Raw genomic sequence first — 22,128 nt, forward strand, 5'->3', positions numbered from 1 at the left:
AGGACTTCCGCTGCCGCACAGCCGCGCCTGCCGCACCGCACTGAGCCGGCCCCGCTTACGCGGCGACTCCGGGTCTGCCCACCAGTTCGCTGCGGCGTCCGCCAGCCTTCCCCTCCCTCTCGCCCGCCCACCCACTCTGCCGCTGGCTGCTAGGGGCACCCGCGGTCGCCTGTTTGTTGCAACAAGTTTCTGCGTCGGGCTCCGAGGAGGCTGGCGCAACCCGCACCGCGGGGGCTGTCGCGGCAGCGGCGGCTTGACCACCCCTCTCGCCCCTCTCTCAAGGGTAGGCTTGGGACCTCCTCCTCCTCCTGTTTGCACAGCTGGATGTGACTGGGCTCCTCCCGACTCCCCAGGGCAGTATGCGCGGCTGTTTTCCCACTCTGTCCAGATGTCAGACCCCTGCCCCGTTGGGCCCAGCAGCTGGGCCGTCCCTCGCGGTCCGCCTCGAGTGCTTCGGAAACCTCGCTCTGTCCGGTCGGTTCAGGGTCGCCTAGTCCCCGCGCTCCCCCCACCCCACCTTCCGTGGGCCTGTCCGCCTCTGGCCCTGAGTCACTTCCCTCACCATGCCCCACCTCGCCCAGTCCGCCTCTCCACCCAGGCTCCCGCGGCTCGGCCTCCCTGGCCCCGCGCCCTCATCCCTTCCCCAGCGAACACGCGGGCGCATCCTTCCCCACCCCCACCTTCACCCCAGAACTGAGGGGGTGCCTGTGCTTTTGCACACCCTGGGGAAAGTCCCCGGGTCACGCGGTTGTTTGTGGGGAGCCTGTGACGCTCAGGCTCGTCCCTGTGCTTCCGCCTACAGAGTCACGACTGCGAACTGTAGCGGCAGCGCTCAGAGCGCGGGCCGACCCCCGCCCGGCTGCGGGCGGGCGGGAGGGCGCGCACGTACGCACGCACGCACGCACGCACGCACACCCTGGCCTTGGCGCCCCTCGTTCCCCTGCTACCAGACACGCGGTCACGTGGGGCCATCGCGGGCTGCCGGCGCGGGAAGCCGCGCGAGAGCCAGCCGCGGGGTGCGTGAGCCGGCTCCACCGCTTGCTGTGCGCGGCTTGGGAGCCCGCCCCTCCTGCACGGAGGAGTCGGCTTGCCGCCGCGGCGGCATCTGGGTAAGCGACGCGGCCCAGCCCTTGTGGGCTGCCCCGGTCTCAGTCCCTCCCGCCGCGAGCCGCCCAGGGCGGCGGCCTGCAGCTGCACCGGTCGCGGGACAGATGCAAGTAGCTGGGGAGAGGGGTGTTTTTGGTCCCATTGAGATGTCAGGCAGGGCACAGGAGGAAAATACATCCGCGAGTGAGCGCTGGGCCAACAATACCCAGAACCACCCTTTGCTGCTCCTAGGAGCGGCCGCTGGGGCCTGATTCAGGGTGGCACACGGGGTGCCTTGAAGGTGCGGAGCCGTCCGTGCTGCGGGTCCGGGTGCGACCCCTAGCAGGAAACCCCAATAGGCCTGCGGCCTCCCCCGCTTGGCGCCCACCGCTCTTAGGAGCGGGCGACTTTCCATATGCTGCGAGGACGCTGCGGCTAGTGTTTCCACTCCCAGCTTGTGATTACCTAGTTTCTAGGGCAAGAAGACTTCCCCCGCGCCCTCATAATTTATTTTCTGTCTTCAAATGTTTATCTTGTTCTAAGCAAATCCAGTTTTTCTTTTTGAAGCTTGACCCATCACCGCCTTCTCTGGCACTCATTATTTGGAGTAATCAGGTGTTATCAGTTGCGGAGGCAGCGCATAGCACAGCGTAGTACCTGGAACTTGACAGCACCTAGCATGTTTCAACAGTCAGCGCCCGGGTCTCCCCAAGGGATTAAATTTGGCATTCTTTCTCTTGAAACTCACGTTCGTCTGGCAGAGCTGTTGATCCTCTCACAAGACTATCAAGTGTGTAGAGTACACTTTGGAATCTCACATTTTAGAGCTGAGCGGTGCCTTACAGAAAATCTGTTGATCATCACAGAGAAGACACCAGGCCTAAAGAGCGTGATGTAACTGGAGCTAGCTACACCTCTTGATAGCTAAGACTCCAAGGCTCCAGACACCTTGGTGATTGCACTCTCCACTATGCCAGGACCGCAGTGCCAGTTTACCCCACTCACCTGTAGAGAATGTATCCGGCGGAGGTCATTATACTATATGGCTTGATTCAGATTATGGAGAAATCAGGCATGGCCACTGTGTGGGTTTGATAGTATTTCTAGTGAGGTAGGCCAGCTATGGTGTATTTTTGGAACTAAAAGCCTTCACCCCTCAGCCACCCCTGAAAATTTCATTGCTGTTCTCTTCAAGAATAACCATTATTTGCAGCATTGGTTGCTTCCTTATGTTAAGGCATCAAAGTCTTCTTTAACAATCTTCATATGTTTTAGTTAAGGGCAAATCATGAATCCGTTATCGGACATCAGCTCCTTAACAGGGAACAGAACACTGATGGGATAGGACATGGAATAGATTAGTTCTGAGAGCTGGCAATCAATGAAATATCAAGGTATGGTCAGGAAGAAAGCAGAGAGGAACCCACATAACCTGCTACACCTTTTTTGTCCAGTCCTACCTTGAATGTCTTATTTGCATGTATTAGAGATGGATTCTGCTCAAGTTGGCCGCTGTTTACTGAATACTTGCAGTGGGCGAAGTATCATACTAGCTGCTTTCATAGATGAACTTTGTATCTTTACCAAAAAGGAGATGGTACTGTCTTCATGTTACAAGCCTGAGGAAACAGGCCATTACCTGGGCTGTGGTGATATAGTCATTTGCAGTAGAATTTAAGCCTAGATCGCTTATCTCTCAAGTCCAATCAGTGCTCTTTTGCATTATGTCTTGCTCCTGCTTCAGCCAGGAAGGGAATGAGAGAATCGCCTGTGGCTGATTTATTGGCGCCTGTGGTTGCCCAGAGAGGCCAAGCAGGACTTTCAGCTGCCCTCTATGCCTTACAAAATGGAGCTGTGAGCTTCCACCCTATCTCCTGAGGGGAATGTGAAGGAGCCAGGCTGTCTAGCTGGGGAGGAGGGGCCCAAGTGCCTTGGCCGTAAAATATCCTGGCCAGGGCTGTGCTGGGAAGTGTTGCATAATGCCCTCCCCACCACTGAACCAAAGTGATTTATTTACTGTGGTCCGTAGGTGGTGCCTGACCAACTTGTCCGTTTTAGCAATAACAGGGCCAGAAAAGAGTTGGGGGTTTTATGTTATTGCAGGGTTTTTCCTTGTTTTAAACAAGCAGTGCAGGTGCTCTTATCTTGATAAGTTATAAAGTGCTTCTTTCTACACCACTTCCTGTGCCCCTTTTCTGCATATTTATTCCAAATAGCATGTGAACTTCAGTCTTTTAAGGAGAGAAAGCTAAGAAAATACTGCTCCAGTTTATTAGCACAGGCTATGGAGACAGACCTGGCTTTTTATCTCCGCTTTATACCATTTGTTGATTGTGTGTCCTAAGCATAGGATTTTTCCTCATTTGTAAAATGGAAATGAAAATAATACATTAGTCATCACAGTGAGGATTTTAAGAGATAATGTATATACAGCACTTAGCACAAGGCCTTGCATATAGTATTTATTATAATAATAGGTTTTGAAAATAACCAGAATAGTAGTATTCTCCTTAAGAAAGGAAAGATACTGCTATTTGAACCTGCTTAGGGATAGAGGAGGAAGAAGAAAGTGTTTGAAGCAAACACCAGTTTCAGGATTATTTATTAAATTTATTTATACTTCTAGTTTATTTATTTATTTATTTTAGACAGAGTCTACCTCTGTCACCCAGGCTGGAGTGCAGTGGCGTAATTTCGGCTCACTGCTGCCTCCGCTTCCTGCGTTCAAGCGATTCTCTGGCCTCAGCCTCCCAAGTAGCTGGGATTACAGGCGCCTGCCACCACACCTGGCTAATTTTTGTATTTTTAGTAGAGACGGGGTTTAGCCATGTTGGCCAGGCTGGTCTTGAACTCCTGACCTCAAGTGATCCGCCCACCTTGGCCTTCCAAAGTGCTGGGATTACAGGTGTGAGCCACTGTGCCTGGCCCATATTTTCTTTATCCATTTGATTATCCATGGACATTTGAGTTTTTCCCCCTTATTGGCAGCTCTTCTGCCTCAGCCTCCCAAGTAGCTGGGATTACAGGTGTCTGCCGCCACGCCCAACTAATTTTTGTATGTTTAGTAGAGACAGGGTTTCACCATATTGGTCAGGCTGGTCTTGAACTCTGACCTCAGGTGATCCACCCTCCTCAGCCTCCTAAAGTGCTGGGATTACAGGCTTTTATTTACACTTCTACTTTCCCTTTGCTAACAGGAATTTTTTCTCTTTTGTGTGTGTGTGTGCACTTTATTGGGAGAAAAAGTACTTAAGAGTTTTCAGTTATTTTTGATATTTTTCTAATTCATTTCTTCTCTGGTTACAAATCAGTCATGCATGGATGTTTTGTTTTTCCTGAAATCTCCAGGCACTTTAAGCAAAGGGTTTTATTAGCCCACTTGAGTAATGGGTTCATGGGAGTACCGTTCCATTGCAAAAGAAATATTGGTTTACCTGTATCCAGAAGTTTTAGTTACTCTTGTCTGTACTGTCTAGGTCTGTACTAGCATTGTAATTTTCCAGCTTTCTCCTGTCCTTCGAGTACCTTATTTTTTCTTTTAGAATTTTGGTCTGTCTTTAATGGACTAAGAAGAATCTTTTCCTTTCTTTCTCCGGGTTCTGATTTTTTTTAAAGGTCTGTTAACAATTTGTGCTCACTGTTGTTAGTTTTCTTGTGTGCTTGGCTTTATCAGGCATCCTACAATGTCATGTTGGTTAGATGGGAGTTAGAAGTGCTTGGAGGTTGCCTATGTCTGCCAACAGGCAGGAGGCCCCAAACTAATGTTTCCCAGTTCCATTAAAGGTTTCTAGAGCATAACTACTCTTCCTGTATCATCTACCACCTCCACTTCATACCCTCTTTGCTAACATTCTCAGTATATCTTAATAAGCAGATGTCTGGAATTATAGCAGATTTTACCTCAAACAGTATTTTCAGATTTGGAATTTCTATATCACTTTTAGATGTTATGAAATCCAATCTAGGTGTAATGGAGTAAGAGAGTAAATATTTCTTTTTCCTAAGTACTATTTGAAAAGAAGGCTGAAAATAGTGTGTTCCTCTGCCTCCCCACCCATGCCCGGTTGCCAGTTTAGGAGCACTTTTGTTTCTTTTTTTTCTTTCTTTTTTTTTTTTTTGAGACAGAGTTTCACTTTTGTTGCCCAGAGTGGAGTGCAGTGGTGTGATCTCAGCTCACCGCAACCTCCGCCTCCTGGGTTCAAGCGATTCTCCCGCCTCAGCCTCCCGAGCAGTGGGATTACAGGCATGTGCCACCACGCCTGACTAATTTTGTATTTTTAGTAGAGACGGGGTTTCTTCATGTTGGTCAGGCTGGTCTCGAACTCCCGACCTCAGATAATCCACCTGCCTCAGCCTACCAAAGTGCTGGGAGTGAGCCACTGTGCCCGGCCATGGAGCACTTTTGTTTCTTAATCTGGCCAGTTTTTTTTTGTTTGTTTGTTTGAGGCAGAGTCTCGCTCTGTCGCCCAGGCTGGAGTGCAGTGGTGGCTGGAGTGCAGTGGTGTGATCTCGGCTCACTGCAAGCTCCGCCTCCTGGGTTCATGCCATTCTCCTGCCTCAGCCTCCCAAGTAGCTGGGACTACAGGTGCCCGCCACCATGCCCGGCTACTTTTTAAAATATTTTTAGTAGAATTGGGATTTCACTGCGTTAGCCAGGATGGTCCTGACCTCGTTATCTGCCCGCCTCGGCCTCCCAAAGTGCTGGGATTACAGACATGAGCCACCGCGCCCGGCCAATCTGGCCAATATTTTAAGGTTACAATTAGAATTACAGTTGTTGATATTTGTTCATTTAATGTAGTCAACATAATTTCCACACTTTGAATGCTCTTAAGGAATTGTTTATTTATAGAGACTAGTATAAAGTTGCTCTATCTTACTTAGTTGGAACTAATCCAGAGTTACTACAATCTAGAAAGTAAAGAAGGTTTTTTTTTATAGTCTCTTAAATATCACTGTAATTGTAGAGTGTGAAATAATTTCTTGGGTTTCCTTGGTCCCCTGTTCCTCTGAGGCAGTGGTTCTTTTTTTTTTTTTTTTTTTTTTTTTGAGACAGAGTCTTGCTCTGTAGCCCAGGCTGGAGTGCAGTGGCGCGATCTGGACCTCGGCTCACTGCAAGCTCCGCCTCCCGGGTTCATGCCATTCTCTTGCCTCAGCCTCCTGAGTAGCTGGGACTACAGGCGCCCACCACCACGCCCGGCTAATTTTTTGTATTTTTAGTAGAGACAGGGTTTCACTGTGGTCTCGATCTCCTGACCTCGTGATCCGCCCACCTCGGCCTCCCAAAGTGCTGGGATTACAAGCGTGAGCCACCGCGCCCGGCCGGCAGTGGTTCTTAACTGAGGTGTCACGTTAGAATCACCTGGGAAGCTTTTTAAAAAAAGAATCTGGCCGAGAACAGTGGCCCACGCCTGTAATCCCAGCACTTTGGGAGACCAAGGCAGGTGGATCACCTGAGGTAAGGAGTTCGAGACCAGCCTGGCCAACGTGGCAAAACCCCATCTCCACAAAAATATAAAAATTAGCCAGATGTGGTGGTGGGCGCCTGTAGTCCCAGCTACTCCAGAGGCTGAGGCAGAGAGAAGCACTTGAATCCAGGAGGCGGAAGTTACATTGAGCTGAGGTCACGCCACTGCACTCCAGCCTGGGTGACAGAGCGACACTCTGTCTTAAAAAAGAAAAAAAAAACAATCTGTGCCTCACCCCTAGGAATTCAGTTCTGTTTGGGCTAAGCCTGGGTTGGGACTCAGACATCAATACAGCTCTTCATAGAAGGTTTTACAGTATAGTCAGCAATAAGAACCTCTGTTTCAGGATAAAATGATTTCTACAAGGCCGGGCGCGGTGGCTCACGCCTGTAATCCCAGCACTTTGGGAGGCCGAGGCGGGCGGATCACAAGGTCAGGAGATCGAGACCACGGTGAAACCCCGTCTCTACTAAAAATACAAAAAATTAGCCGGGCGCGGTTGTGGGCGCCTGTAGTCCCAGCTACTCGGGAGGCGGAGGCAGGAGAATGGCGTGAACCCGGGAGGCGGAGCTTGCAGTGAGCCGAGATCGCGCCACTGCACTCCAGCCTGGGCGACAGAGCGAGACTCCGTCTCAAAAAAAAAAAAAAAAAAAATGATTTCTACAAACATTTTTTCATTCTCTAGGTAATAAAATGTCACACCTCTACAGTCATGTGAAAGTTCCATTAAAAAAAGTCGCTATATAAAGTCTTTTATCATATGGCACTTGAAATATTTTGCTTTTGCCTTTGTATTTATAGCCGTGAGTAAGTAGCCCAAAAAAGCTGTACATACTCCTCTGCCAACTTTCCTGTCTCCTTGTCTGAATGATAATTCATCATAAAGTCTCAGTGGTAAGCATTGACAGAGAAAATATCTAAGACTGTTTTCCTACAGAAACAGTCATCTTGCTCTTTTTGTTCCTTTTTTATTAAAGATTCTTACAGCCTGAGAGAATGAAGAGCTGTGTAGTCCAGGATATCAGTCTGGCTACCATAGATCTGAGAGTCCAGTCTAGTACAGTAGATTTTTCTAAATACATAAGAATCAAAGATATATATTGAATATCAAGCCAGCTTTAAACAAACATAGATACTAAGGCCGGGCGCGGTGGCTCAAGCCTGTAATCCCAGCACTTTGGGAGGCCGAGACGGGCGGATCACGAGGTCAGGAGATCAAGACCATCCTGGCTAACACGGTGAAACCCCGTCTCTACTAAAAATACAAAAAATTGGCCGGGCGCGGTGGCTCAAGCCTGTAATCCCAGCACTTTGGGAGGCCGAGACGGGTGGATCACGAGGTTAGGAGATCGAGACCATCCTGGTGAACACAGTGAAACCCCGTCTCTACTAAAACTACAAAAAAACTAGCCGGGCGAGGTGGCGGGCGCCTGTAGTCCCAGCTACTCGGGAGGCTGAGGCAGGAGAATGGCGTGAACCCGGGAGGCGGAGCTTGCAGTGAGCTGAGATCGCGCCACTGCACTCCAGCCTGGGAGACACAGCGAGACTCCGTCTCAAAAAAAAAAAAAAAAAAAAAAAAAAAAAACATAGATACTAGTATAAAGTTGTTCCATCTTAATTTGAAGTAATCCAGAGTTACTACAATCTAAAAGGTAAAGAAGGTTTTTGTAATCTCTTAAATATCAATGCTAAACATATTATGATAATGTATCACTTTGATAACAGATAAAACTTCTAAAAATGTAGCACTCTTACATTTTGATTCTAGTATTTATAAGTATAATAAAATGATACATTATTTTTCCATAATTTCTCTCACATCTTAAAATTCTCATCAGAAAGTCTCAAATGTAACTTCTAAGCTCTTTCTGTATTCATGGGAAACTTTAGCTTTTTCACATACTAGAGAAAATAAAATAGACAGTCAAAGAATGATGAGCAAAGGCTATACAAAAAGTCTAGCTAATAGTTTGCAAAGTAGGTTGTATTAGAAAATGTTCTAATAACTTTGCACTGGAATGGGGCTATTGATTTGAAGTAATCTGATATATTACAACATCAAAGGTCTATTATGCAAAACAAGTTTGAACGCATCTCATGTGTACTTGGTGTTTTTTTTTTTTTAATAGATTTTGTTTCATTTTATACACTTGAAAAGTTTACTCCCTTATTTGATTCAACATATTTGCAAAATCTGCCAACAGTATAAATGTTGAAAGTTCTAGATGGGGTTTTAAAGAAAGGGCCCTGGGTTTAAAGTCAGTCTTGAGGTATTACCAGCGCCATTTAATTGCTAGTTGTTTGACTTCAGGTATGTTTCCTGCCTTCTCTGAGCCTGTGGTTCCCAGCCATAAAATAGAACTGATAGTACCTGCTCTACTACCTCACAAGATTTAAAAGAAAAAAAAAAAACAAGAAAAAAAGATAGTGTAGGGCAGTGGTTCTCAAAGTGTGGTCCAAGGAGCCACTGAAGGTTTCATGGGTCAATAAGGATCTCCCTTATGTAAGAACAGATTCTCAATATACTCGAACCAAAACAACATATGACAACAGATTGAATGCAGAATCAGATAAGAGAGTCCAGCTGCATCTGTTAAAGCCAGGTTTTTTTTTTTTTTTTTTTTTTTTTTTTTGAGACGGAGTCTAGCTCTGTTGCCCAGGCTGGAGTGCAGTGGCCAGATCTCAGCTCACTGCAAGCTCCGCCTCCTGGGTTTACGCCATTCTCCTGGCTCAGCCTCCCGAGTAGCTGGGACTACAGGCGCCTGCCACCTCGCCCGGCTAGTTTTTTTTTTGTATTTTTTAGTAGAGACGGGGTTTCACCGTGTTAACCAGGATGGTCTCGATCTCCTGACCTTGTGATCCGCCCGTCTCGGCCTCCCAAAGTGCTGGGATTACAGGCTTGAGCCACCGCGCCCGGCCAAAGCCAGGTATTAAAGAGGATTGCAAAATGTAAATTAATACCACTCCTCTCACTTGTTTTTGAAAGTTTTTTAAGGAAAAAATATGTTAGTATGTAATGGGTTTATTGCTATTTTAAATAAATATTTTAAAGTCTTTTAATTTTGAATATAGTAAATATTGATAAATATAATCTATATAAACAGCAGCTCTTCATAATCTGTAATACTTTTTTTTTGAGACAGAGTCTCGCTCTGTAGCCCAGGCTGGAATGCAGTGGTGTGATCTCGGCTCACTACATCTTCCTCCTCCCAGGTCCCGGTTCAAGCAGTTTTCCTGCCTCAGCCTCCCAAGTAGCTGGGATTACAGGCACATGCCACCATGCCCAGCTATTTTTTTATTTTTATTTTTATTTTTATTTTTAGTAGAGATGGGGTTTCACCAAGTTGCCAGGCAGGTCTTGAACTCCTGACCTTGTGATCCGCCCACCTTGGCCTCCCAAAGTGCTGGGATTACAGGTGTGAGCCACCGCACCCAGCCTGTAATACTTTTTTTTAAAAGTGTAAGTGGATCATGAGACCACAGGTTTTTAGAACTGCTGATAAACAGTAATGGTTGAGTAGGGCTGCTCTGCCTATGGAGTAGCCATTCTTTTATTTATTTTCTAATAAATTGCTTTCATTTAAAAAAAAACACAAAATGTTGGAGGAGGCGGCAATGGTTGAATAGTTTCCTATCAGGACAATTTCCTGCAGATAAATATAAACTTGATAAATTTTTTTTTTTCCCTTTTGAGATGGAGTTTTGCTCTTGTTGCCCAGGCTGGAGTGCAGTGGCACGATCTCGGCTTACCGCAACCTCTGCCTCCCGGGTTCAAGCAACTCAGCTGCCTCAGCCTCTGGAGTAGCTGGTATTACAGGCATGTGCCACCACACCCGGCTAATTTTGTATTTTTAGTAGAGACGGGGTTTCTCCATGTTGATCAGGCTGGTCTCGAACTCCCGACCTCAGGTGATCTGCCCACCTCTGCCTCCCAAAGTGCTGGGATTACAGGCGTGAGCCACTGCGCCCAGCTGATGAAAGTTTTAAAAATGACTAGATGACATTTGAGAATTACAGAAACTAGATTGAGGTCTGCAATTGGAAGAGGAGAACAGCAGTGAATAAGCTTCTGTTTTTATGGCTTTTAGACTGGCATAGGTCCCAGCTGGTGATATGAAGAGGTGGCTACAACTGTAATAACAACCTGTAATCTCTCTAGAAGAAATGGGGACAGAGCTCACAGTGATCACGCAGCTGGAAAGTGCAGGAGAAAATCCTAGAAAGAATGTTGGAGTGGCAGAACCCCAAACACTGTTTATAAACTCTGCTTGAATTTCTTGCAAAGCCCTGAACTGTACATGTGTGGAGCAGCCTCCAAACAGCACACTTAAGGCTAGAGGAGCAGAGATTTTAGCTGCTGTCCACCACAGGGGAGGCAGAACTTGGAGTTTAAGTCTAGCTGAGGTAATTGTCTACAAAAACAAAAACATAAACACTCTTTGGAAGAATATTACAGAATCTAGAGTCATTTGTATTAATCACAATATCTAGGCTATAATCCAGAAACCATCACCCTAAGCAGTGGAGACTGACCCCACAATGAGCCAAAGGTTGGATTTAGCAGAGAAGATTTAAAGCAGCTATTATAACTATGCTCAAGGATGTAAAGCAAAATAATGTTGTATATGTGAACAAATAGGAAATCTCAGCAGAGAACTAGAAACTTTAAAAAAGAATGAAATGAAAATTTTATATCTGAAAATACAGTATTTGAAACAAAAATCTTGAATAGATTTAACAGAGCAGATAGAAGAGAGAAGTCATTTAATTTGAGGATAGATTAATAGAAATTATCTAATCTGAAGTAGATAAATTATTGTATATGAAAGTTCTGTGTAAACTTCAGTGCTCTATGTAAGTTTCAGAGTTTATTACTCCAGGTTTCTTTCATATGTAAAGGGAAGAGGTGCATTTGGGTCTTCTGATCTGAAGCTCCCTTAATGTCTTGTCCTGTCATGTCTGTGTCTAGGCTTTATGCCCTCTGGTTTCTTTATTTTTATTTTTATTTTTTTGAGACAGAATCTCGCTGTGTTGCCTAGGCTGGAGTGCAATGTATCTCAGCTCACTGCAACCTCTGCCTCCTGGGTTCAAGTGATTCTTCGGCCTCAACGTCCCAAGTAGCTGGGATTACAGGCATGTGCCCCCACACCCGGCTAATTTTTGTATTTTGAGTAGAGGCGGGATCTCACCATGTTGTCCAGGCTGGTCTCAAACTCCTGGCCTCAAGTGGTCCACTCACCTTGTCCTCCTAAAGTGCTGGGATTACAGGCGTGGGCCACTGCGCTTGGCCTAGCCTCTGGTTTCTAATATCCCCTGCAGTCAAATATTTGGCCCTTGCTGCTTTCCTGTGCTATTGTCAGAGGTCACCAGGAATCTTTTGGTCATTACACTCAACATGTTTGTAATGGGCCTCACCCCCATGTTTCTCTTCAGTTATTTTGCACCATTGCCACCTCCTTTCTGCAAGGTCATTGCTTTTCCTCAATGACGATGTTTTCTTATTTCTCCTTCTCTGTCTTATTGTGTCTTTTCTGTTTTCCAAAGATTCATTCTTAGCTTTTTTCCCTCTTATTTCATTCTACTTTTTAGTCTACTTTATTATTTTCATACTTGGTTACTTCAGCCTTGTCATTTTAGAGGCCTCTTCTCCCTCTCTGGCTCTGCTCTCTCTAGAGCCCAGTCCTGCTTCTTGTCTCTGCTGATCACTAAACATTTCTACTTAGATATCTGGTAGACATTTGGAGCTCAGGGTGTCTGAGGTGAAACCTCTATTCTTCTTCTTCTTCTTTTTTTTTTTTTTTTTTTGAGGCGGAACTCGCTCTTGTTGCCCAGGCTGGAGTGCAATGGCATGATCTTGGCTCACTGCAACCTCTGCTTCTCGGGCTCAAGCGGTTCTCCTGCCTCAGCCTCCCGAGTAGCTGGGATTACAGGCACCCACCATCACGTCTGGCTAATTTTTTGTATTTTTAGTAGAGATGGGGTTTCACCATGTTGACCATGGGTGGTCTCGAACTCCTAACCTCAGGTGATCCGCCCGCCTCGGCCTCCCAAAGTGCTGGGATTACAGGTGTGAGCCACCGCACCTGGCCTTTTTTTTTTTTTTTTTTTTTTTTTTGAGGTGGGAGCCTCTTATCAAGCCAGTTTCTGCACTACTTCTCTAATGTTCTGGGACTCTGCCTTTATATCAACACCTAGCACGTGGCAGTTACTCTGAAAATGTGATCTGAAGGAATGGATGAATTCTTCTATTTACCCAAGCTGGAATTCTGAGACTCACCTTTGATTTGATCTCTGTGGTGACCACATCCAATCTGTTGCCAAGTCATGTCAGTTTTGTGTCTAATGTATCTTTTGTATTCCTTCCTCCATTCCCACCACGATTACTTTGATATCATAGTAGGCTTCTAGCCAGTCTTTTCTTTCTCCATGCCTTTTCCCTTGCTAATATTTTTTATATGTTGCTATTAGAGCAGTCTTGATTCATGCCTAATGATGGTGATGATGATAATGCCTCGTATTTATTAAGCACTTACTATGGGCCCACTATTTCTAAGTGCATTATATCATTAAATTCAAATAACCTTTAAGTTAGATACTGTCATTATCCATATTTTATAAGTGAAATGGAGGCCCAGAGAGTTAAGTATCTTGCCAAGACCTTGCAGCTAGTAAATGGCAGAGCTAAAATTTTAAGCTGTCTGATTTTAGTTCAAGCTTTAACTACCACACTCTGTTCTCCCTCCCACAGAGTAAGGTAACTGATCATGCTGTTCTTACTCAAACGTCTTAGATAGTTGATTTCAAACACTATACTACTTTTTAGTCTTATATTCAGTATCCTTTGTGAGCTGACCACATTTCATTATTTCTGTTACTTTGGTTTTTTTTTTCTATGCCAGACTGAATCCTTCTGTTATCTAAATATTCATATTCTTCCCAGTAATTTTATTCATTTTATTTTTTTTCTGCCTGGCCTTCTTTCCCATTGAGTTGCCTGTGTTTGTCTCCCTCTGATAGCATGTTCTCTAACTGCTCTATGCTACTAAATGCATTTATTTCATATTATAATTATGGTTTGATGTTTTATCTTTCCTGTGAGCCTGTAATCTTGAGTGTAACATCTGTCATTTTTTTCTGTCTCTATGCCTTGTACAATGCACGCTTTTACATATTTTTTCTTTATTAAATTGCTCTTCAAAAAATCTGTTGAATAAGTGAAGAATTTAACTATTACCCATAGACCATTAACCATAAGATTCCCGTATGGGTGGCTTATTAGTGTGCTATGTCTCATTTCCCTGTGGTTCAGTAGTTCATTATACTACATAATGGGAAGAACTGGTGAAAATGTTTATGATCTGAGGGTTTGGTGTTTTTTTGTTTTTGTTTTTGTTTTTTGAGACAATTTATCAGGCTAATTTAAGATACTTCAGTTTTTTCAAAAAATTGATTATTCAAAAAATAATCATTTCATTGATTCTAAGACACGTTTTTCACATGCTGAAATTGTCAATATAGATTTTTATTTTGTTAGGCTCGGCACAGTGGGTCATGCCTGTAATGCTAGCACTTTAGGAGGCCGAGGTGGGCAGATCACCTGAGGTCAGGAGTTCGAGACCAGCGTGGCCAACATGGTGAAATCACATCTCTACTAAAAATACAAAAATTAACTGGACATGGTGGCGGGCACCTGTAATGCCAGCTACTTGGGAGGCTACTTGGGAGGCCAGGAGACTCACTTAAACCTGGGAGGCGGAGGTTGCAGTGAGCTGAGATGGAGCCATTGCACTCCAGCCTGGTCAACAAGATCAAAACTTCATCTCTAATAAGAATAATAATAATAAAATTTGGGGATTATTCCACATCAGTACATTAAATATGTAGTTTTAATAGATTCTACCTTTTTTTTTTTTTTTTGAGACGGAGTCATGCTCTATCATCCAGGCTAGAGTACAGTGGCGCAATCTTGGCTCACTGCAAGCTCTGCCTCCCGGGTTCATGCCATTCTCCTGCCTCAGCCTCCCAAGTAGCCGGGACTACAGGCACCCGCCACCATGCCCAGCTAATTTTTTGCATTTTTAGTAGAGATGGGGTTTCACTGTGTTAGCCAGGATGATCTCGATCTCCTGACCTCGTGATCCGCCCGCCTCGGCCTCCCAAAGTGCTGGGATTACAGGCCTGAGCCACCGTACCCGGCTTTTTTTTTTTTTTTGAGACAGGGTCTCGCTCTGCCACCCAGGCTGAAGTGCAGTGGCATGATCATGGCTCGCTGTAGCCTCGATCTTCCTGGCTCAAGATGTCCTCCTGACTCAGCCACCCAAGTAGCTGGGACTAAGGCATGCACCACCATGCCTGGCTAATTTTTGTCACATAGGAAGCATTATAAAATGTTAGCTATATTTATTATATTACTGATCACTTAGCTGTCTGCTGCCCAAGCCACTGCCTGTCTCCAGACGGCTAACCCCGCATTCCATCACTGACCTCCTTAGACCTTGGTCTAACTGGCTGGTGTGGAAACCTCATTCTTTTTTTCAGTGTCTGCTCTTTCAAAGGATGTTCTCCTGGCCACCCAGTGATGCCCTTTATACTACAGCTACCAGGGCTCTCTCCACAGTAGGGTAGAGAAGATGACATAGTCTCGCACCTGCCTGAAACCAGGGCACTTCTGAATGTCTTTGCTGCTTATACTCGGCTTCTCGGCCAGAATTCTGCATATTCTTCCTCATATAGGCTCCCCCGACAGTTGTTCCACCTTGCCTTCTACTTCCTTTGGGAACCTACATTCTAATGTGCATCTGAATCCAGATGAGATCAGGGTTTAAGTTCTTTCTTTTTTGTTTGTTTTTTTTTTTTTTTGGTTTTTTGTTTTGTTTTGTTTTTTTGAGACAGTTTCACTGTTGCCCAGGCTGGAGTGCAGTGGTGTGATCACAGCTCACTGCAGCCCTGACCTCCCAGGCTTAAGTGATCCTCCTGCCTCAGCCCCCCAAGTAGCTGGGAGTACAGGTGCATGCCACCATTCCCAGCTAATTGTTTTATTTTTTGTGGAGATGAGGTTTCACTATATTGCTCAGGCTGGTCTCGAATACCTGGGCTCAAGCCTCATCTTCCCAAGGTGCTGGGATTACAGGCATGAGCCACTGCACCGGCTTAAGTTCTTTCTCATGAGGCTCTTGGGCCACAATTAAATCGGGGATGTGGCTTGACATCTATTTTAAGGGTTCCTGAGCTACTGTGACTGATAAGTCCCCCAAACATTTGATGAGAGGTGGGAGGCCAGTATCCCCTGAGTACCAGAGGATCCGTGAGGAGGAGTGACATCTCTAGCTCAGCCAGGATACCCTGTTATGTTATTAACATAGCTAACATCAAGTAGCAGTTTCCATTACAACATGATTTTCACATAAGTTATCTCATTTAACTCTGAGGCAGGAATCAGTATCTCATTTTCATTTTTCTAATGAGGAAACAAGATTAGAAACATCGTGTTCACATAGATGGAAAAGGACAGGTCTGTCTTCGTGTGTCACTCATACCAAGCTATCTTCTTATCAGAGGAAAAAGGGTCATATTTTATGGTTCAGCAGAGTTTATATCAGTTGGCATAATGGAGGAATTTAGTGTTAGCCGTGTTTGCAGTGAAAGTAATAGGATGGAAAACTTGAATAATTTCATTTAAATTTAGGTTTCCTTGTTACTTTGTAGGTTTGTGTAAACTGTAGACAATTTTATGTTAATAAAAAGTAATGTGTATATAAATACACACCTATATATATTTATCTTGTCGTTTTTTCAGAACCACAATGGACACTGCCAGCCATAGCCTTGTTCTTCTCCAACAACTGAACATGCAGCGAGAATTTGGTTTTCTGTGTGATTGCACAGTTGCAATTGGAGATGTTTACTTCAAAGCCCACAGAGCGGTGCTTGCTGCTTTTTCTAACTATTTCAAGATGATATTTATTCACCAAACAAGGTAAGGATGTGTTTTTGTAAATAAGAATTTTTAATATTGTGATTTATATAAGCCTTATTATAATATCATTTTGGAAATTCTTTGTTACAGAGTCACCCTAAGAAGTAAAGTTATGGCCGGGCGCGGTGGCTCAAGCCTGTAATCCCAGCACTTTGGGAGGCTGAGACGGGTGGATCACGAGGTCAGGAGATCGAGACTATCCTGGCTAACACGGTGAAACCCCGTCTCTACTAAAAAATACAAAAAACTAGCCGGGCGAGGTGGCGGGCGCCTGTAGTCCCAGCTACTCGGGAGGCTGAGGCAGGAGAATGGCATGAACCCGGGAGGCGGAGCTTGCAGTGAGCTGAGATCCGGCCATTGCACTCCAGCCTGGGCGACAGAGCGAGACTCCGTCTCAAAAAAAAAAAAAGAAGTAAAGTTATAATTTTTTCTTTTTTTTTTTTGGAGATGGAGTCTTGCTCTGTCACCCAGGCTGAAGTGCAATGGCGCAATGTCGGCTCACTGTAACTTCCACTGCCCAGGTTCAAGCGATTTTCATGCCTCAGCCTCCTGAGTACCTGGGATTACGGGTGCGTGCCACCACGCCTGGCTAATTTTTGTATTTTTAGTAGAGGTAGGGTTTCACCATGTTGGTCAGGCTGATCTCGAACTCCTGACCTCAGGTGATTTGCCTGCCTCAGCCTCCCAAAGTGTTGGGATTGATTGCAGGCGTGAGCCACTGTGCCTGGCTAAATTATAATATTTTTTTATACATTAGTAATTAAACTCAGTGGGTAGGCTCCATAGTGGAAAATAAGAATGAAACTAAGAATAGCTAAAATTGGCCGGTTGCTGTGGCTCACATCTGTAATCCCAGCACTTTGGGAGGCCAAGGTAGGCGGATCACAAGGTCAGGAGTTCGAGACCAGCCTGGCCAATATGGTGAAACCCCCGTCTCTACTAAAAATACAAAAATTAGCCAGGCATGGTGGACAGCTGTAGTCCCAGCTACTCGGGAGGCTAAGGCAGGAGAATCGCTTGTACCTGGGAGGTGGAGGTTGCAGTGAGCCGAGATCGTGCCACTGCATTCCAGCCTGGGTGACAGAGCAAGACTCTGTCTCAAAAAAAAAAAAAATAGCTAAAATTTACTGAAGGCTTATCCCATACCAAAGCACTAAGTATTTGCCCTGTAGTGTAAATTCTACTGCTCTCCCTATTTTAGGGAAAGGAAAACTGAGACTGAGTTAAGTAACTTGCCCATGCAGGATTATATAGCCATTAAGTTTGATACAGATTTGTCTGAAGCTATGTCTATGCTTCTAGTCACTAAGCTGTTAATTTTTATTTCATGTAACACTTTTGTTTTATTATTTTTTTTTTTTTTTTGAGATGGAGTCTAGCTCTGTTGCCCAGGCTGGAGTGCAGTGGTGCGATCTCGGCACACTGCAACCTCCACCACCCAGGTTCAAGCAGTTCTCTTGCCTTAGCCTTCCAAGTAGCTGGGACTATAGGTGTGTGCCGCCACGCCTGACTAATTTTTGTATTTTTTAGTAAAGATGGGGTTTCACTATGTTGGCCAGGCTGAACTCAAACTCTTGACATCAGGTGATCTGCCCGCATTGGCCTTCCAAATTGCTGGGATTACAGGCGTGAGCCACTGCACCCGGGCTCATATAACACTTTCATAGCAAAGTTTCAGTATCCTAATTCTACCTGCCATATGGTCTGTATTATAGTTTAAGGGTCACTTGTTTCAAATATTTTTTCAAAATTACTTTGCTTTTTCAAATTTGGGTTAATCCAACATATTAGGTATGTAGGGAGGGGGAAGGAAAGTGGTATTCAGATTCTAACCTTTTGGTAGAGTAGTTTTATTCCATCCTAGATTGAAAGTGACGGAACACTCTATGTTTTTTTAAATAACCTTACTTGAAATAGGAGTTCAGCCTCAATTATACATTGTAATTGTTTTTGTTTTTGTTTTTTTTTTGAAGACAGAGTTTCGCTCTTGTTGCCCAGGCTGGAGTACAATGGTGCAATCTCGGCTCACTGTAACCTCCGCCTCCTGGGTTCAAGTGATTCTCCTGCCTCAGCCTCCTGAGTTAACTGGGATTACAGGCATGCGCCACCACGCCCTGATAATTTTGTGGTTTTAGTAGAGACGGGGTTTCTCCATGTTGGTCAGGCTGGTCTAGAACTCCCGACCTCAGATGATCCACCCGCCTCGGCCTCCCAAAGTGCTGGGATTATAGACGTGAGTCACCATGCCTGGCCTTACTTGTTAATTCATTCAAATATTTATTGAATAAGTATTCAATATGTAAGGCTCTGTGCTATACCTCAGTGTATTAATCCGTTCTCATGCTGCTGTAAGGACGTACCTCAAACTGGGGGGTTTTTTTTCATTTTTTTTTTGATACAGAGTCTCACTCTGTCCCCCAGGCTGGAGTGTAATGGTATGATTTCGGCTCACTACAAGCTCCAACTCCTAGGTTCAGGTGATTCTTGTGAGCCTCCGAATAGCTGGGATTACAGGTGTGTACCACCACACCCAACTAATTTTTGTATTTTTTGTAGAGACAGGGTTTCATCACATTGCCCAGGCTGGTCTTGAACTACTGACCTCAGGTGATCCACCTGCTTCAGCCTCCCAAAGTGCTGGGATTACAGGCATGAGCCATTGCACCTGGCCCGAGACTAGGTAGTTTAAAAAGGAAAGTGATTTAATTGACTCACAATTCCTCAGGGCTTGATAGGCCTCAGGAAACTTACAATCATGGCAGGAGAGGAAGCAAACACTTCCTTCTTCACATGGTGTCAGGAAGAGGAAGAATGAGAGCCAGGTGAAGGGGGAAGCCCCTTATAAAACCATCAGATCTCGTGAGAACTTACTATCATGAGAATAGCATGGAGGAACCACCCCCATGATTCAGTTACCTCCTATCAGGTCCCTCCCACCACACATGGGAATTATGGGAATTATGGGAATTACGATTGAAGATGAGAGTTGGGTGATATGGGTCAAACCATATCACCCAATAACAGGTAAGTTATAATCTCTGTCTTTGAGCAATTCATGGTCTGATAAGTAATGTGTATAAAGCAAATAGTTGTGCTGTAATTGACCCTTCTGTGCCTCCATTTCCTTATCTATAAAATGTTTGAATAGTTTACTCACCCCATGGGTACTGAGAAGATTAAATGGATTAATAGTATTGAAATGCTTAGAATAAAGTTTTGCACTGTTAGCTACTGTTACTATTAATAATAATGCCTTAAGTCTGTCATAGAAGTGTATACAAGATAGAGTAAGGTTTCAGTGGCCCTATTTTGAGAAGGTTGGAATGGGCTTTACAGAGATCCTGGATCTTGAAGAATCAGAAGGAGTTTTTCAAATGTTGTAGAAGGACTCAAGAATGTGCATCATAGGCAGAGGGAAAAAATGGCATGAAAACATATACAGATATATGAACCAGGCCAGCTCATTCAGACCACAGAATAGATCGGAATGGTTGAAACATACGGCACAAAGTGGAGAGGAGATTGGAGTGGGGACAAGTAATGGGCAACTTTTTCTGGCAAATGAAGGAGTTTCTTATCTGACCTAAGTGTCAGTGTAGATTACTCTCACTATATTGGAAACGCCACCTTCAGAGCAGTCTCTTGAGAGCTGTGAGTTGGTTCAGCTCTCAGTGCACCTGTTATGTGCTTGCTAAACTGAACCCAGGTGATACAAAGGTAGGCCTGCTATGTGGTATCTCTGTATTGAGCAACTAAAAATCATGTTATTAGAACCCTGAACTGATATTTTTAAAAGCCCTGCCACAAACCATGTTAGTGGGTGGGTTAGAGCTAAGAGTGGAACCCAGTAGAGGAAGAGGGAAGTCCTAAGGTATCAAGACTAAAGCAATGGATTGCCAGCATACTGCCACCCAGAGCAATCTGATGCACTGACATAAACTTCTGCTTCAGGGAAGGTAAGTCCATTCACTGATTTCATTGTTCCTTGATAGCAACATTTCCTTCAGGTTGTCTCTATTCTGATTTTGCAGGGATATGTCTGATTTCTTACATACTTATTTCCATCTATTACTTGAATTCTAGATTCATACGTAAAAATTGAAATTTGGGATTATTTTTAAGCTTTTCAAAATTATACCTGTATTCATTGTGATTTATTTATTTATTTTTATTTTTAATTATTTGAGACAGAGTCTGGCTCTGTTGCCCAGGCTGGAGTGCAGTGGCACGATCCTAGGTCACTGCAACCTCTGCTTCCTGGACTCAAGTGTTCCTTCCATGTCAGCCTCCCGAGTAGCTTGGACTATAGGTGCATGCCACCACGACTGGCTAATTTTTTGTTTGTTTGTTTTGTATTTTTGTAGAGACAGGATTTTGCTGTGTTGCCCAGGTTGATCTTGAACTCCTGAGCTCAAGTGATCCACCTGCCTCAGCCTCCCAAAGTGCTGGGATTACAGGCATAAACCACCATGCCTGGCCTCTCATTTGTGGTTTAAAGAACACATATATGAATATATTTGGGAAGCCAAAATAGGATTAGCATTTAGATTTTAAATATTATCAATTTCAATGGATTCTTTTTTTTTTTTTTTTTTTTGAGACAGAGTCTCGTTCTGTTGCCCAGGCTGAAGTGCGGTGGTGTGATCTCAGCTCACTGCAACCTCTGCCTCCCAGGTTCAAGCAATTTTCCTGCTTCAGCCTCCCTAGTAGCTAGGACCACAGGCGTGTGCCACCACACCCGGCTAGTTTTTTGTAATTTTAGTAGACGGGGTTTCACCATGTTGGTCAGGCTTGTCTTGAACTCAGATGATCCACCTGCCTTGGCCTCCCAAAGTGCTGGAATTACAGGCGTGAGCCACCGCACCTGGCCGATTTCAATAGATTCTTTCAACAGTTTTAAGATATTTTTGTTGTGGCTATAAACATGTAAAATTTGCCATTTTAACTATTTTTAATTATACAATGCAGTGGTGATAATCACATTCACAATGTTGTACAACCATTATTACTATCTATTTCCAAAACTTTTTTATCACCCCAAACAGAAACTTTGTACCCGTTAAGCAATAATGCCCCATCTCACCCTCTCAACCCCTGGAAACCGCTAATTTACTTTCTATCTCTATGACTTTGCCTATTCTAGATATTTTATACAATACCCATCCTTTTGTGTCTGTCTTATTTTACTTAGCATGATATTTTCGGGGTTCTCTACGTTGTAGCAGGTATCAGAACTTCCTTCTTTTATGGTTGAATAATATTCCATTGTATGTGTAAGCCATCTTGTGTTTATCCACTCATCTTTTGGTGGACACTCAGCTTCTTTCTACCTTTTGGCTACTGTAGTAATGTTGCAGTGAACATTGGCATACAGGTATCTGTTTTGAGTCCCTGTTTTTAGTTCTTTTGATTGTTTACTCGACAGACTGTTAAATTCCTTAAGAGCAGGGTACCTATTTTATTCATCAATTTTCTACCCCTGGCATCTAGTATAGTGCATATCACTTAGGAGTCATTCGATTAACGTTGAACTAATCAGAATGTGTCTGTGTTTCCTAACTTTAGGCAGTAGATTGAATACAGGAAGACTTTTTGGTA

General features: G+C 44.4%; 1 protein-coding gene across 6 annotated transcripts in view; it reads left to right on the top strand.

Annotated features, from left to right (window-relative positions):
- LOC105473692 (zinc finger and BTB domain containing 25) overlaps positions 1 to 22,128 on the top strand; it is a 28,577-nt gene that overhangs the window by 443 nt on the left and 6,006 nt on the right. The window contains exons 1-2 of one of the 6 annotated variants that reach the window (XM_011727622.2): positions 160 to 283; positions 16,351 to 16,530. In XM_011727622.2, the coding sequence (XP_011725924.1) occupies positions 16,358 to 16,530 (173 nt within the window). In that variant the 5' untranslated portion in view covers positions 160 to 283; positions 16,351 to 16,357. The other 5 variants (XM_011727620.3, XM_011727621.2, XM_071100022.1 and 2 more) reach the window with 5 other exon arrangements.

Source organism: Macaca nemestrina, chromosome 7 (genome assembly GCF_043159975.1).
Source record: "Macaca nemestrina isolate mMacNem1 chromosome 7, mMacNem.hap1, whole genome shotgun sequence".
NCBI classification, from domain to species: domain Eukaryota; kingdom Metazoa; phylum Chordata; class Mammalia; order Primates; family Cercopithecidae; genus Macaca; species Macaca nemestrina.